Source organism: Juglans regia, chromosome 1, assembly GCF_001411555.2.
Source record: "Juglans regia cultivar Chandler chromosome 1, Walnut 2.0, whole genome shotgun sequence".
NCBI classification, from domain to species: Eukaryota; Viridiplantae; Streptophyta; class Magnoliopsida; order Fagales; family Juglandaceae; genus Juglans; species Juglans regia.
The window spans coordinates 30,816,260-30,831,145 of record NC_049901.1 but is presented as its reverse complement, the minus strand read 5'-3'; the positions used below and the strand labels follow the sequence as shown (position 1 = coordinate 30,831,145).

At 37.2% G+C, this 14,886-nt stretch overlaps 1 protein-coding gene across 2 annotated transcripts; it reads left to right on the top strand.

Moving 5' to 3' along the window:
- Positions 1 to 939: 939 nt before the first annotated feature.
- On the top strand, positions 940 to 5,934 carry LOC109007484. Of its 2 annotated transcripts, XM_018987157.2 has the most exons (5): positions 940 to 1,043; positions 1,147 to 1,248; positions 3,190 to 4,217; positions 4,332 to 5,555; positions 5,635 to 5,934. In XM_018987157.2, the coding sequence occupies exons 3-5, from the start codon at positions 3,198 to 3,200 to the stop codon at positions 5,662 to 5,664; spliced, it is 2,274 nt and encodes a 757-aa protein (XP_018842702.2). In that variant the 5' UTR covers positions 940 to 1,043; positions 1,147 to 1,248; positions 3,190 to 3,197; the 3' UTR covers positions 5,665 to 5,934. The 2 variants fall into 2 exon arrangements, with proteins under 2 accessions (XP_018842702.2, XP_018842700.2); XM_018987155.2 differs by having other exon boundaries at positions 940 to 1,248.
- The last annotated feature ends 8,952 nt before the right edge of the window (positions 5,935 to 14,886 follow it).

The following is a 14,886-nucleotide window of genomic DNA, read 5'->3' as shown; positions in this document are numbered from 1 at the left end:
TAATTTTAATAATTTGTTCTTAGCTGTGATTTTGACCTTTTCACTTGTCAAAATCGTCACTTTCTGAAATATCTTATTATATTGTCGTTTTATCTATTTCCGTACCCTTCTTGGTTTGTGTTTTCTAGATCTCTCATTTTGTTTTTCGAAAATAATATAGAGATCCTACTTCAGAACTTTTGTACGAGATTTTTTTTTAAAGTGTTATTTATTTTTGAATTCAAAGTTCAAACCTATCAAATTTAATTTAAATCTTAAAAAATACTTTATTAGAGAGGTGTAATTATAGTTGAATAATGAAAAAATATTCTGAGAATTGAGAAAAGCACAATTCTACCCTACAAAAGAAAAAACATTTTTAGGGTCTCGTTTGGATACAACAATATTCTAAACTCATCTCATCTTATCATTTTTTTTAAATTTCTATACAAAATATAATAAACAATTCAACTTTTTTAAATTTTAAAATAATTATAATATTCTAATAATATTTTATTCAATTAATCTAAAATCATCTCATCTCATTATACAAACGAGCCTAATATGCACAATAAATATCATAAAATTTATTTTATATATTTATCTATATTATAAGCTAGATCATAAATTTTGATAAGAAATTACAAAAAAATATTATCAGCAATATATGATTATAAAATAATCTTATATGTTAATAATTTAATGGGAAGAAAGATGGGATGGGGTTGCCTTCCAACCCTTCTCATCCTAATATCCTATTCAGCTTCCCAATCAATAATACATGACTGAAACTTTGTGGGCTCATTGTTTTTTGGGGTTCTCTATTTTTTGTTAAAAAAAAGGCTTTCCTCACATGATCCGAAAGAAAAGAAGCTACAAAGCATTAAACAAAAGCAACGTATCGTTTCCCCCCATACAATTAAAAAAGTCTCCTTTATTATAGCATCATAATATAGGAGCGAAAAAGCTCTGTTTTCCTCTGCAACCATGTTAATAAAAAACATGCGTACAGACTAGTTTATCCCCTCTCTCTCTCTCTCGAGAGTTTTCTTTGGATTTCCTGGGTATGATATGGAATAATCTCTCTCCCTTTTGGAGTTTTGTTTCTGGATTTACAGAGTGTGATATGCAATAATCTCTCTCTCTCTCTCTCTCTCTCTCAATCAGAGTTTTAGAGCTCTCATTTGCACCTTCCAAGAACTTGTAAAAAAGTTTGCACTTCCCAAGAACTTGACCGACCTGGTTTCTGGGATCGGCTATTTCCTACAGGTTCTCTCTCTCTCTCTCTAAAGCACATCTCTCTCTGCTAGTAATGTTTCTGTGGCTCAATTGCTTAGTGTTGGATGGTTGTGTATGAAGGATTGTTTATCAAGTTTCAAAAAACGAAATGCAAACAAAGAATATCGTTTCCTTGCTACGTGTTTCATTTTCTTGGTGACGAGGAGTTTGGGTTTGATGTTCAAGTGTTCTTAAACATTTCTTGATTGTATTGGCTTCAAATAAAGTATCTGTTTTCTTCGCTTCGTCTACTTCATCTTCTCTCTTTTCTCTTTTCCCTTTTCTCGATGAGATTGTATTTTGGGAAAAAAATTGGTGGTGTTGAGTAGAGGATTCTGAAGTTATTTCCATTAATATTGATATGGTATTCAAAAGTTTCAACATAATGTTGGAATTTGATTTGCTTTATTTTTAATTTTTATTTTTCTTTGAATTGGTTTTATTTTTCTTGATTTTTCATTGGTAGATAGTCAACAATGCTGCTCATTTGATCAATTTCTTTTCTTTTTCTTGTTAAAAAAATAGCTATACTCCCAATCCCTGTATTGTCTCCAAATAGAAAGATCCATTTCTTTCGTATCACTTATTAATACGTTTGGTTGCTTATAAAATAGAATCTCAAAAAGAAAAAAGAGTTGTATTAAGCTTCCTGTGTTTTTGTCCCAAATATTAAAAAGTCAGTTTTATTTTAATTGAATCTCATTTTCTTCTTAATCATAGTTGTGAAACAGGGCTTGAAGGCCAGAGCACTTCAGCTTCTGATTTTGAGCTCAAAGAAAACATTAGTCACAAATACAATACCCGGTTGTCCCATAGGTTTTTCTTTGTTAGAATCACCATGTACATGGAGAATGGAGTTAAGCAGTTTCTGATTTGTTAGTTTTTTCTAGATGAAAAAACTCACTGCAAACAGTGAAATTACTTGCGTATTGTTATCTGTCAAATTCTAATGTCTTTTTAATGCCTGGAAAAGAAAATTCCTTTGGAAAAAATTGGTATCCTTCACCGCACGCCCTTTAAGAATAGGGTGGAGCATGACGTCTGGCATTCAAGACTCCCTGGGAATGTGGGTAACTTACCTATAAGTATATATATATATATATATATATATATATATATATATCCTCAAAATACATTTAAAAGATACTCAAGTATGTTGTGGAAAGGGAAAATCTACTCACCTCAACTGTTATGAAAAAAACCATCAATTCAGTTTCCAAAAAGAAGTCACAAATGCTGTATCACTCCTTAGAAGTTTGAACTTAAGCTAGATGCTCATAGAAAGCTTCTAAACAATACTCCACAGTTTTTCAGATGTTTATTCAACTTAATTGATGCCCAGATAAGATTTTCACAATCTTTTATTAATAAAATGACTATTTTTAAATGGGCAAGCAAAGAGTATAGGGGGGAGACTAGAGGTTGGTATCCTCTCTTTGAGCATAAGCATGGTATCACTCTAACCCATTGTTGAGCCCCTAGATGGCGTGGAGCTATAAACACTCCCTCGAGATGGACTTGAGACATAACTTGACCCCAGCTCCACAAGGGCAAAGTGTACTCAGCCACTGAGCAGAGATAGTGGGCATGAGGCTCATGGAGACTTGAACACGTGACCTCTCATCCACCAAACCACATAAGAGTAAGCCACTCTGCAACCAAGCCTACACCCTTGTTGGTGTCAACAAAATTGAGCTGAGTTTCATAAGGTTCCTTTTTATGCTACTGTGTAACATGAGCAGTGTAGATTGCATTATGGTTTCTTTTCCTTTTAATCTTTTATTTATTTATATGATGGTGGATAGAACTGGGATTTGTACTTATTTGAATATTATATGTTCCCATGATGTGCCTCTTGTCCCCGAGTCTTGCTTAGTATAGCTGCAGTTTGATCTGATGCTAATATTTACAGAAACTAATACATAATTTTAGGGAATCTGATGGAAGACAAGAAATTGGATTTTTATCAGCCAATTTTATCTGTGAGGAGGGTTACATCAACAGCAGTATCCACACAATCTGACAACATAAGGACCACTGATAATTCATCCCCTAAAGTACCTCCCCTTCCTTTTTACAAGTCAGAGTTAAAATCAGGTCCAGTGAGGAACCCAGGAACTGTTCCTTTTGTCTGGGAGAAAACCCCAGGAAGACCCAAGAATGAAAGGAAAGCACTAACTGTTGGTCTCGAAAGGCCTCATATTGCTCCAAAGCTTCCACCTGGGAGGGTTTCAATCGTCAAACAGCAGGATTTTGCTGAAGGTTCTAAACCTACAACTATTACTCAGTCCAAAACAGAAAGTTTCCTTTCCAGGTCTCAATGTGTTTCAGCTTTGGATGAAAATGTGACCAAATATGAAAGCTCCAAAGAGAAGATAGAGGTGGAGGGTTTTGGTTCAGAGCAAGGTGATGACGCCTATATGGATGCCCTTGACGCAATTTCTAGGACAGAATCATTTTTTATGAACTGCAGCATTAGTGGGTTGAGCAGCTTGGATAGTCAAGATGTCAAACCATCTGGAACGTTCACGATGGATCCACAAACTCGGGATTTCATGATTGGTCGCTTCTTGCCTGCAGCAAAGGCAATGGCTTCTGAAACACCCCAACATGCTACTTGGAAGCAACCCGTTCTACAAGAACAACTGAGACAGGTAGAGAAGGCAGTGGCTAGGGATAAACGTGCTCCACATAATGAGAATAAACCAAATGTTGTGTCATGTCAATCCCATGATATAGGTGTGGAAGACAGTGAAGATGAAGCTTATAATTATGATGGATCTGAAATTTCATCAGCTAGAGTTTGTGGCTTATTTCCTAGGTTTTGCTTAAAAAGTTCCTTTTGCCTTCTAAATCCTGTACCGGGGATGAGCATGCAGAGAGGGGTACCCATTTCTTCAGTCCGTACGGTGAAGGCAAAACCTTCATATGCTGGTTCTTGCAGTGACTCAGAAAAGGAGGTATTGATGTTCTCCCTATCTACTTGTTTCGTTTCTGCTGTGTTGTTATTGTCAGGTGTAAATTCATTGTTTAATGTTGTTACCTACTTTTTTTTTTTTTTTTAATTTCCATAGCATGCTGAGGATGGTGCACATGAGCAAAGATTGCTAGGTGGATGTCGAGCAGATGAATTGCATGAAAATAAGACTGCAGTGAAAAGTGAATCCAATAAAACTGCTCATAAAAGTGAATGTAAGAAACCAGATGAATCACCTTTGAACAAGTGTTTTCAGGGTAATGGCATGACGAACTTCCGGAATGAATCTTTCCTATCTCTCCATGAAGAAAAAGGTTTTCTTGGTCCTTCTGAAAAAACCAAGAATTCCAGGGTGAATGGGTCAGATTTGCACAGAAAAGGCCAAACCAATTTTCGAGAGTTATTGGTCAATGAGAGTACCGAATGGGAATCAGGTTCTACAAGCCCAGTAGAGAAAACAGTCTATGTTGACTCTGTACATGTAGTCAAATCTCGAAATTCAAATTCAAGTTTTCCAAATATGCGAGGCTTATCTGATAAAGGAGAGGATGATTTTGGGATTATTGGAAAAAGTAGTGTAATGGAAAAAAGTTCTTGCGTAGATTCTTCACCTCAAGATTTCAAGCACTTTGGTGTTGGGGATGGAAATGCAAAAGTGCAACCTGAAAGTTCAGACTCTATTGATGCCTTTTTTCTGTCTTGTTTTGACAGACACAATCCTGATAGGCAAATGGAACTGATGAATGATTCCAAACAGTCTCAGGATCTTATTCTGGATTCTGCTACATTGATCGGACCAAAAGTGGTTGATACTAAGGAAGTTGATTTACACAGCCAGCAGCCAGTAAAATCAGTTGATCCTGAAGGACCTCATGGCCTTACTCGGGATTATGATACACTGACATGTTCAAAAGTGGCTGACAGTTGGAAGATTAGTTCAGAAAACCGACAGCCTAAGAAATCTTGTACTCGAGTAAGTTCTGCTGGCCTTACTCAGGACTCTGTCACATTTGCATACTCAAAAGTGGGTGAGAAAATTAATTTAGAAAGCCAACGGCCAAAGAGATCAGGTAAACAAGAAAGTTCTCATGGCAGTTATCCATGGCTTCCTCTTGGCCCACCTTTACCAAAATCTCCATCTGAGTCTTGGCTAAAGCGCACTCTGCCTACCCTTTCCTCAAGGAATTTACCTTCAAGCTCTTCTCTTGCCATGTGCGTTAATACTAGAAACCAAGCTTCCAAGACAACCTCTCTTGATTCTAACTGGGAAAGACTTGTTAAAACTTCCAACACACACCATGGGCATTTGCGGTTCTCTGAGGTAATCTCATGACTCTTTGCATTCATTGTTTGTATCTACAGATGTGGAGATGTTATGCTTACATGACTATTTTTACCAGGAATTACTGGCACCTATACCTGAAGCTTAAAAACTTGGAAGCCTTATCTTGTCCATGCATCCATACATTTGACTGGAATGTACATCCTTTGATGGTGTTGGGATTATCAAAGTCATTTCTTTTCCTGGTCATTTAGTTTCCTCTTTACTAGGTGTTCCCTTTTTGGTTCCTATACGTGGAAGTCAGTATATATGATGGCATAACTGTAAATCAACATCCCCATTTCTTCCTGTGATAAGAAACTTCAGCTTGCTGCTCTCGTAAATCTCAACAATTTGTTGAACTTATACAAAAGTTTGTTCCTATAATTTTCTACGGAAGTAAAGAGATGAATGCTTTTTTTTTCATAGAAGGAGATTGTCACCTGCCTGCGTGTAACAAATTGGCAAATTGGTAGGATTTTAGAGGAAACGTGGACCTTTGAGAATTTTCTAAGCGAGTCCTTAGTTGAATGATCCAAGGGTTGAGAACTGAGCTGGTTTGGGACATAAGACAAAACACAAAAAAGTCCACTTTGACTAGTTTTTTGGTCGATCTCCAACAAAGTACCCAAGATCATTTTCTAAACTTTTGTTGATTGCTTCTGACTGGCTATCGAATTGAGGGTGGTAGGCAGTGGTGAAGGCTGTTTGTACCCCTTGTAATTTAAAAAACTCTTTCCAGAAATTGCTAGTAAATGTGGGATCATAGTATGAGATTATAGAGAGGGGAAGGCCATGGAGTTTGAAAATATGTTTAAGGAACAGTTGGGCTATGGTCTTAGCTGTGAATGGGTGGGCAAGGGAAGTAAAGTGATTGTATTTGGTGAGGCAGTCCACTACTACCTAGAGGTTGCCGTGTTCCTATGAAAGGGAAAGGCCCCTTATGAAATCCATGGTGATGCAGGACCATGGTTGAGAGAAAATTAGTAAGGGTTGGAGCAATCCCTACTTGCTGAGTTGGTTAGGAGTTCCTGCACCTGGTCATTAGCATAGGCATTCTTAAGTTCCTTAATCCAATCTACAGAAGGGAAGGAAATCAGACATAGGGTTGCTTCTTCATGGTCTGCCTTATTGGAGAAAGCATTATCCACCCAGTTCTCCTTGCCCTTCTTGTACTCTACTATAAAGTCATAACCCAATAACTTGGTTATCCACTTCTACAGCATGGGGGTACCAATCTTCTGGTCTAGTAAGCACTTCAAGCTTTTTTGGTCAGTTTTAACTATAAAAGACTGACCCAGTAGATAGGGGTGCCACTTGTGAACTTCTGACACTAGGGCAAATAGTTTTTTTTTTTTTTATAAGTGGAGAGCTGCAGTGATCTTCCCTTCAACATTTGACTAAAAAAGGTAATTGGCCTACCTCTCTCCATAAGCATTGCCTCAATTTGTCCTTCCGAGGCATCACACTCTATGGTGAAGGGTTGTGTGAAATCTAGTAGGGCCAAGACTAGGGGTTGTGTAACTGCCTCTTTTAACTTCTCAAAAGCTAGTTTTACTTTTATTGTCCATTCAAAGTTATTCTTCTTGAACATGTAGGTAAGGGGTGCTACTATTAATGTTTTAAATTCCGTTTTGCTGATCATTTCGGTTTAAGTATTGGAATGAAATATTTCGGTACTTGTACATTCCAGTGTACTGTTTTGGGATTAAGTATATATTATATATAAATATTTATATGTATATATAAACTAACAAGTAATGTTAGGACAACAGTGAATGGCGTAGGTGGTTCGTCTGGAATTTGGGTGACGCCTAGGTTTTCTGTATGGCATTCAACGTCATCCTGTTGGTTCAGTCGACGGGATTGGCCTCTAAGCATAAGTTTTGTGACTCGTAAGAGACACTGAATGGAGTAGGCGGTTGGTTTGGCCCTTCTTTTGGAAGGGTTTTTGCTGATTTAGTGGTGAACAGGCTGCAATCACTTCCTAAAGTGGATCTTCCAATTCGGGAGCTGCGGTTCACTGAAGGGGAAATGTTCTTCTTGTTCTCAAAGGCAGAAATAAGGCAATCGGTAGATCCTTTCAAGTTCTCGGTTGTTCTGAAATTCCTTCGACGTAGGCCTTCTTTTGATCATGTTTGAGCTTTCATCAAGAATTGTTGGGGCTTGCGTGCTATGCCAGTGGTGGGACAGCTTAATAGTCCACGAGTTGTGTTGATTCGATTGTCGAATGAAGAAGATTTTATTCGTGTTATGGCGGGGGTAATGCCGATGTTTAGGGGGTTCCTTATAGGGTATTCCATTGGACTCCATATTTTAATGCAGAAGAAGAATCGTCTATGGTCCCTATTTGGATTTCTCTACTAGGGCTGCCCCCAAATTATTTTCATGTTTCAATTTTGAAGAGTATCGGAGGAGGCTTTGGGAGACTTTTAAAGAGAGATAATGCAACGACTTGTGTGACTCGGCCATAGGTGGCAAGGATTTGTGTGGAAATGGATATTTCGAAACCTTTGAGACATTCTTTTTGGCTGGGTACCCCGGGATTGAAGACGAGTCATTTTCAGAGAGTGTTTTATGAAATAATTCCAACATTTTGTTTGTGTTGTCGAAAACAAGGTCACTTGGAAAAATAGTGTGGTAGAAAGGAACGACTTGTGAAGGTTGGTGCTAAAATGGAAAAGAAGGAGGAAGGAGGGAAAGAACCTTCTAAAAAGGTTTGGAAAACGGTTGGTTTCAAAGGAAAGGAAGATAAAAATACTGCTCCGCAGCAAGGGAATTCAAAAATTAATCTGATTAGAAGACGTGAAATATTGGCAGGGATTCAAAGACGTCAGCGAGATGTGGTGAGTAATTCAAAGTCTATGCTATTTGTAAATTCTAATGGGGATGTGCTCAACCAGTTATAGGGTGATTTGCCTCAACCTGAGGTGATGGTGACTGAATTGGATGATAGTAATGAACATGCAGGTTTGAATGGTGAAATAAGGGGTGGGATGCCAGAGGGTGTGGGAAATTGGTTTGAGGAGACGGGAGTTGCTTTGAAAGGTGTCGAGCCATATGAAAATTCTGATGGCTTACATTCGGCTTTGGAGGATGATGGTTCTCCTAAAAGTTCTCCAAAGGCGATTAATGAGGCGATTAATGAAGGTTTGATGAGTTAGCAATGAAGTGCTTTGATTCGGATTTAGAATTGAATGTTTCGTTGAAGCATTTCAAGGGTACCAAAAAGAAGAAACCTATAGTGGTCCTTAAAAGGACTACTCTACCAAACTTTTTTAGTGATGTTTAACATTCTTATATAAAATATTAGGGGAATTTGTTCGTTGAAAAGTAGGCTTCGACGCATTTTGAATAAAAATCGTCCCTCGGTTGTAGCTATCTTAGAACCTTTTCTTGTTGCGAATAAATGTTGGCAATGGGAAAGGTGGATGTAATAATGCGGTGGAAGGTGGGAAGATTTGGTTGTTTTGGGAGAGTGGTTTGAATTTTGATTTGATCTCATCCTCGGACCAAGCTTTAACGAGTTGGTTTCATAGAGATGGTGTGCGGGTTTTATCAACTTTCGTGTATGATAGCTGTTTACAAAGGAAAATGTGTGAACTCTGGTCATATCTTAATGTGCAAGACGCAGGCAAATGACCTTGGTTTGTTGGTGGTGATTTTAACATTATTCGTAGTGATGATGAGAAAGTGAGTGGTCTTTTTTAGGCCTCTAGTGCTAAATTGGAATTTAATTAGAATAAATATAGATATAAGCCACTATTGGAAGTATCCATTTTGCACACATGATGTGGCATCATTTAGACCACACATCTCCCCAAGTGAGTGTTAGGAACAATCAACTAGAAACAACCATGCAGTGAGTGCAAAGTGTGCACTGCTATAGTGGCTTCTCTCTAGCATTACTCATTTAATTATGCTATCCAAGATTGTGCTTTGTTGGAGCTTCATTGGGAGGGTCAAAGCTTGTTGTGGTGTAATCGTCGATTGGGAGGTAGGAGGATTTGGGGGAGGTTGGATCGTATATTGGTGAATTTTGAATTCTTAGCATTCTTTGAGGGTGCTCGAATGGAATATTTGTCCAGGACCACATCGGATCATTGATCGATGCTTACATCTTTGCTGCGAGAAAGGAGTTGCGGGCCTAGACCTTTCCTTTTTCAACGAATGTGGTGCTCTCATGAGTCGTTTTTGCAAGTTGTAAAGGAATGTTGGGCTCAAAATGTGGAAGGTTGTCCTATGTTTCAGATTATAGTACAAAGCTTAAAGCATTAAAAAAGGCTTTACAAAAATGAAATGTAGCGGTGTTCAGCTGAGTGGAAGTGAAGATTAAAGCGCTTGAGACACGTTTATTGGAGCTTGAACAAGGGGTTATTGAAAATTATTCCCAAGAGCAAGAAGCTGAATTATTATTATGCAATCAACATCATTTAAAATGGCTTCATTGAGAAGAAGTTTTGAGGTGTCAAAAATCTCGAATTAAATGGTTGAGAGAAGGAGATTCTAACATGGTTTTTTTCCATGCAGCGTTGCGAGTTAAGAAGAAATTTAAGGCTGTTGAGCACATGACTCTTACTGATGGGCGAGTGCTAGGATCGATAGAAGCAGTGCATGATGGGGTTGTAGAGTTTTATCAGGATTTGTTGACTACTTCTTTGGTGTAGTTTGATGAGGAGGCTTTGGGGCTGCTCACGCTATTATTTCAGAGCATGATAATATTAATTTGTGTGCGCCTCCTTCGATGGAGGAGGTGAATGGAGCTTTATGGTTCGTCCCGCAGGATAGTAGTCTAGGCCCGGACGAATTCTCAACCAGTTTTTTCATGGTTGCTTAGGAGATTATAAAGCAGGATTTGTTGATTATGGCTCAAGATTTTTTCAATGGTGAACCGTTGACAACATTTTTTGGTGCGACCAATATTATGATGATCTCAAAGGTGGATTCACCAGATGCTTTACACAAATTTGGCCTATTAGTTTGTGCTTGGTGGTGTATAAAATTATGGTGAAGATTATGGTGTTCTATTTGTCGCCCTTTTTGGAGAAAATTATTTCTCCTGAACAAGTAGCATTTATTCGGAGGTGCAGTATTTTTGATAACATTGCTATTGCTCAAGAGTTGGTGAATGGGTTATGTGACCCCCTCAATCCCCGCTTGGGATGGAATGGAGACTTAGAGAGTCGGGACATGCAACACAAGGTTACATACCCCTGTTCATAACAGTTAATATGCAATGCATTCTAGTATGCAACTAGCAGTATGCAATAATCACAGCGGAAATAAAAGGTTAAGGTGAAAAATATGCTAGAATAACTAAAATATCTCAACTTCATTAGATAATCATCATGCTCGAAATACTAAAGTAGCATAGACCTATATACAAAGTCATATTATTCTCTTCATGCGATCTAAAGCATAAAGGACTTGGGGCTATGAACATCAAAATTAAGTCCAGCTTCCTCACCAGATCCGACTCCTCATAAATCATGCGAATCCAGTGTTCCATCAATCTCGTCCTGGTTGATTCCTAACACAACTTCTATCATTCTGAGTGGTCCCATAAAAGGGTGAGATTTATTCAAAATTTTAGTAAGTTAAACAACTAATTGATACAAAGATAAATCAATCATGAAAAATGATAAATATGCAATGCATGAGATACAGAAAATCAGTATACATGTCTTCCATTCAGATTCCTCAACATCTTTTAAAAAATATGAAGACATGGGTTTTTACTTAGTAAGTAATTTCGTCATTATTTTTGAAAAGACATAACTTATTCATAAAAAATTCATGATAAATTTTCTTCATCATAGACTTACATCATTATCTTAATTAATAACATAATGTGTGGTAATCTCATAGTTCCCCATATACACTGTGAGTACCTGCCCGTGACCGTAGTATATAAAAAACTACGTTGTCTATAGACTTGTTCTCAATGTATTGGTAAATATAACATAATATCATAAAATTCATAACGTGTACACCCACCAGCGTTAGGTGTTATAACATGTTAACTTCGCTCCGGCGTTCCTCAAAAAGAACACATTCGAAACCTGTTGACTGTTTTTCGTCAACTCGGGGATTACCACTCCATTATTAAACACTCCAGAATAGACAGAGGAATTCCACCAGGATAATTCCCCATCTTGGCCTTTGGGGTCGTGACAAAATGATTTTTATGTTATGTTTTAAAAATAAATATTTTTCATGACATTTGCATATGTAGTAAATTTCATGCAAAAAAAATGACATTTATAAATGTAATATGCAAAAATGGTGAAAATGTCATATGTTATGTAAGTATGCACTCAATGTGTCATATAACATGATAATTTATACTCAAAATGATAATTGAAGAATAAATGAAACATTTATCAATAATTCATAAGAAACTTATCAAGGTATAAATTAGAGGCCAACTTACAAACTTCCGGTGAAATTCGATAAATCGTGTGTATACTAAGTTAAGGTTAATACTTTTATGGATATGTTCAAAATCAAAGGCTTCAAAAAATTGAGTATTTACAAAAATACCCCTAGACTTTCAAAATTGCAATTTAGGCCATAAATTTTCACTAATTGCAAATGGACTCCAAATTTGACCAAATCTCATGTGCTTCATATTTTTGGCATTATAAAACCATCTATGCCCTTAGATTTTCAAAATTCAAAATGGAACTTGTCCAATTAGTCCCAGCTCATGGCATGCATATGAGATTTTATTTAATTATTAATGATCACTAGCATCTTTAGGGATATTATGAAGTCTAATCCTTGAGTAATCAAGTTCATCCCAACACTCAATCAAAAATAAGAAATTCTTAATCACCTATATGCTTAAAACCGATTCATGCTTGATAATCAAAACAAGATAGATTTAAAACCTATCATGACATGCTTCTAATCACAAATTTAACCTTCCATAATCATGTTAGGATAATCATAGATCATATCAAATCATGCTTAGGACATGCCATAACTAAATTTCCAATTAAAAACATTTAATCATTCAAACCTTCTTTTAATTGACCCGGTTTTGCATTAAGCATCATAACCTTCTCAAAACTCAACCAAATTTCATACCAACACTTGGAAATAAAGCTTGACATGTTAGGTAAGATCAAAAGGAAGAAAACTTACAAAATTTCATTGTCTTTCAAGCTCTCTAGACTGCCTTACAAAAGAACACTTAATAACTCATCAAAACTCACTTGATTTGCACTCTTTTGATCTCTAAGGGGGGGAAATGCTCTCAAGGCTCAAGAGGATGCTTGGAGCTGTGTTGTGGGTGAAATGAGAAGGGGAGAGAAGTATTTATAGGTGGCCAAGGGGTGAGAAGCGTTGGCTTGGATGCTTGGTGATTGGGTGAAGTGGGAGATGCTCAAATTTGGAAAATTTTCAGATTTTCTTGCAAGAGTTTAGGTCACTTGTGCAGAATAAAATAGTGCCCTAAACCACCATCATTTCCTCTCCATAGTAGCTTCAAGGGTCCGGTAGATGACTTCAGGTCTTGGGACATCATTTGGGTGGTAAAAGATCCTTCAAACCACCATTGAAAATAGGTGGATGGAGGTGGTTTTGTGGTGGCAGAAAATCAGTTCGGTTTTGGATACTTTTGGGTAGCAAAAATGAGTCAAAATCCTTCATGATTGTCATGGGACTTCTTGGTGATTAGGTGTAGAAGGAGGTGGGGTGGGGTGGTGGTGCAAACCATGGCAGGAGGTTGGTTCAAATTCAATCCAAATGGTTCCTACACAAACTAGACTAAGGTGCACCCGATTTGGTTCTTTGAGTTGATTTATGCAACCAATTTCGTCTAAGGCTTAAACTAAGTTTGGGAGGGTCTCATGAGGTGTTTAAGGATCATATTACCCTTGAGGATAAACTACAAAAATGTTGAGCCCAAGTGCAAAACAGTCCAAGCATTACAAAGGGCACTGCACAAAACCGATTGAAGCATGGTTTGAGCTTGTTATGTCATTTTTCTTAATGACATGTAGGATGATTTATCTAGGGTATTAACATGGTCTAATAATAGTTTAAGGGAGTATTAAGTCAAGAAAATTTGAATTAAAAAGTTTAAGAAAAGATTAAGCATGATTAAGCTTCAAAGCATGGCTTAAAGTGTACTAACCTCAAGTATGATGGTTACTGGCCTAGCCAATTTTCAAAACTTAATTTGGGTACTTTGAGTGTGATTTGGGCTTAAGGAAACCAATGGTATGATGTATTGAGCCTTTGGTCTTTGAATGGTAAAATGAGTCCAAACATAACTTTGGGCCATATGGGCTTGAAAAGGGCCAAGGGTCCAATCTACCCCAAAGGCCTTATGCCTTCCTATACTTAGGCCAAAACTAACCTTGATTTCCTAAGGGCTTAGTTCAAGGTTTTCTTGGGCTAGGCTCATGAATGTACTTAGATCCTAAAAAGTCTCACCAAAATTACTAATGGGCTTGCCTCTCTAATACTTAGCTCATTAACACTAAGTACCAACATTAATGTTAATCCCATTATCAACCTTAATGAAAGTGATTAACCCATAATTAAAAGCCTAATATACAATACTTAAGGGTTAATCATGAGTTAATTAAGCGGGGTGTTACAGGTTAAATCGGAAGTTGAGGGGGAGTAATTTTTTTTTTTAAATTGATAATGGCGAAAGCCTATGATTGGGTTAATTGGAGTTTTTTGTTGGAAGTATTGAGGAGATTGGGTTTTTCTAATAAATGACGATCCTTTATTTTTAACTCCATTTCCTCTCCTATGTATTCAGTCATGTTAAATGGCTGTGGCTTTTTTAAGCCTTCTCGTGGTCTTTGTCTAGGTGATCTTTTATCATCGTATCTTTTTATTCTTGCGGATGAGGTGTTGTCTTGTATGCTTCATAAACATTTTTTGGAGGGAAGTATCAAATTATTTAATCTGGGCGGATGAACTGTGATTAAACGGTTCATCTGCAAATGGTGGGAAGTCTTCTATTCACCAACTGATGAGAGTACTTAATAGCTATGAAGTCATGTTAGGACAGCTTGTGACTTCTCATAAGTCTTCTATTTATTTTCCTTCAAATTTCTCTTTTGCCGAGAAAGTGGAGTTGAAGCGTTTAACTGGATTTGAGGAGGGATCGTGGCCTTGTTCGTATTTGGGGGTGCCGCTGCTTGAGGGGAGAATGACGGTAAGAATGTTCGATCCTTTGTTGTAGAAAATCCAAAAAAAATTTGCCAGATGGAAGAGTAAACTACTATCTCATGGGGGAAAACCATTCTCATCAAACATGTTTTAAATACCATGCCGATACATTTGTGCTACCAAAAGGTATTCT

Excerpts from the sequence above, each read along its gene's own strand:
- LOC109007484 (XM_018987157.2), top strand. The coding sequence starts at position 3,198 with ATGGAAGACAAGAAATTGGATTTTTATCAGCCAATTTTATCTGTGAGG. Across the intron at positions 4,218-4,331 it reads GCAGTGACTCAGAAAAGGAG|CATGCTGAGGATGGTGCACA; the intron begins GTATTGATGTTC and ends TAATTTCCATAG. Across the intron at positions 5,556-5,634 it reads GGCATTTGCGGTTCTCTGAG|GAATTACTGGCACCTATACC; the intron begins GTAATCTCATGA and ends TATTTTTACCAG.